We start from the raw sequence: 1,151 nt of genomic DNA, 5'->3' as shown, positions 1-1,151 counted from the left end.
CTTCTGCTACTGCTGATAAATCTCCTAACACCAGTTTTACTCCCTCATCCATAATGAAACATTTTCCCCAGTAGTAAAGCCTATTACTATTCGCACTATCTTCACCTTGGCTTTGTTTCATGGATGGCCTTTAAAACAACTTGATGTTAATAATGCTTTCCTCAATGGAGATCTCTTGGAAGAAGTATATATGTCTCAACCTCCAGGTTTTGAAGTCACTGACAAGACCCTAGTATGCAGGCTCACCAAGGCTCTTTATGGATTAAAACAGGCTCCTAAGGCCTGGTTGGAAAATTTTGGAGATACTCTTTCATCATCTTGGTTTCATTTCTCGCAAATGTGACCCCTCTCTCTTTATTCTTCGCTCTAATGGCAGCTGCACCTATATTCTAGTTTATGTGGATGATATTATCATCACAAGAAACAATTCTGACTTAATACAACTTCTAATTGATCAATTGCATTCTAAATTTGCCTTAAAACAGCTTGGAAATCTGGACTACTTTCTTAGGATCGAAGTTAAACATCTCTCCAATGGAAGGATACTGTTATCTCAATCAAAATATATTAGAGATCTTCTTTACAAAGCTGGAATGGCAGAAGCTAAAGGAATTTCCACTCCTATGCCTAGTGGATGCAAGCTAAGCAAATTTGGCTCTAACTATGTACCTGATCCCTCGCTTTACAGGTCCATTGTTGGAGCACTGCAATATGCTACATTAACAAGACCTGAAATTTCCTTTAGTGTGAATAAAGTCTGTCAATTTGCCACTTGAGGAACATTGGAAAATTGTTAAACGCATTTTGAGGTATCTCAATGTCACTTTATCCTATGGTCTGGTATTTCATCCACCTTCATCACAACACCCTCTCTCACTTGTGGCCTTTTGTGATGCTGATTGGGATTCAGATCCGGATGATAGAAGATCAACCTCTGGAGCTTGTGTGTTCTTAGGCTCCAATCTCATCTCTTGGTGGGCTAAGAAGCAATCCCTAGTGGCACATTCAAGTGCTGAAACTGAGTATCGAAGCTTAGCCCATGTTGCAGCTGAAATTTTGTGGTTGCAATCTCTTTTGCAAGAGCTCCAAATTCCAGTTTAAGTCCATGTCATCTAATGTGATAATCAGAGCACAATTGCTCTTGCTCATAA

General features: G+C 39.4%; 1 protein-coding gene across 1 annotated transcript; it reads left to right on the top strand.

Moving 5' to 3' along the window:
* Positions 1 to 190: 190 nt before the first annotated feature.
* LOC133302761 (uncharacterized mitochondrial protein AtMg00810-like) lies at positions 191 to 776 on the top strand. Its single transcript, XM_061502580.1, has 2 exons — positions 191 to 285; positions 377 to 776. Exons 1-2 carry the CDS (start codon positions 191 to 193, stop codon positions 774 to 776), a joined length of 495 nt encoding a protein of 164 aa, XP_061358564.1.
* The last annotated feature ends 375 nt before the right edge of the window (positions 777 to 1,151 follow it).

This window comes from Gastrolobium bilobum, unplaced genomic scaffold (genome assembly GCF_033153095.1).
Source record: "Gastrolobium bilobum isolate Gb01-03AN ecotype WA unplaced genomic scaffold, APGP_CSIRO_Gbil_v1 utg46684, whole genome shotgun sequence".
In the NCBI taxonomy this organism is placed as follows: Eukaryota; Viridiplantae; Streptophyta; class Magnoliopsida; order Fabales; family Fabaceae; genus Gastrolobium; species Gastrolobium bilobum.
Note: the sequence above shows the minus strand (reverse complement) of the source record. Positions and strands in the feature narration are given on the sequence as shown.

Bases quoted from the DNA above. Each gene is read 5' to 3' on its own strand.
- LOC133302761 (XM_061502580.1), top strand. From the start codon at position 191: ATGTCTCAACCTCCAGGTTTTGAAGTCACTGACAAGACCCTAGTATGC. The intron at 286-376 runs GTTGGAAAATTT...CTCTAATGGCAG, and splicing joins AAACAGGCTCCTAAGGCCTG to CTGCACCTATATTCTAGTTT.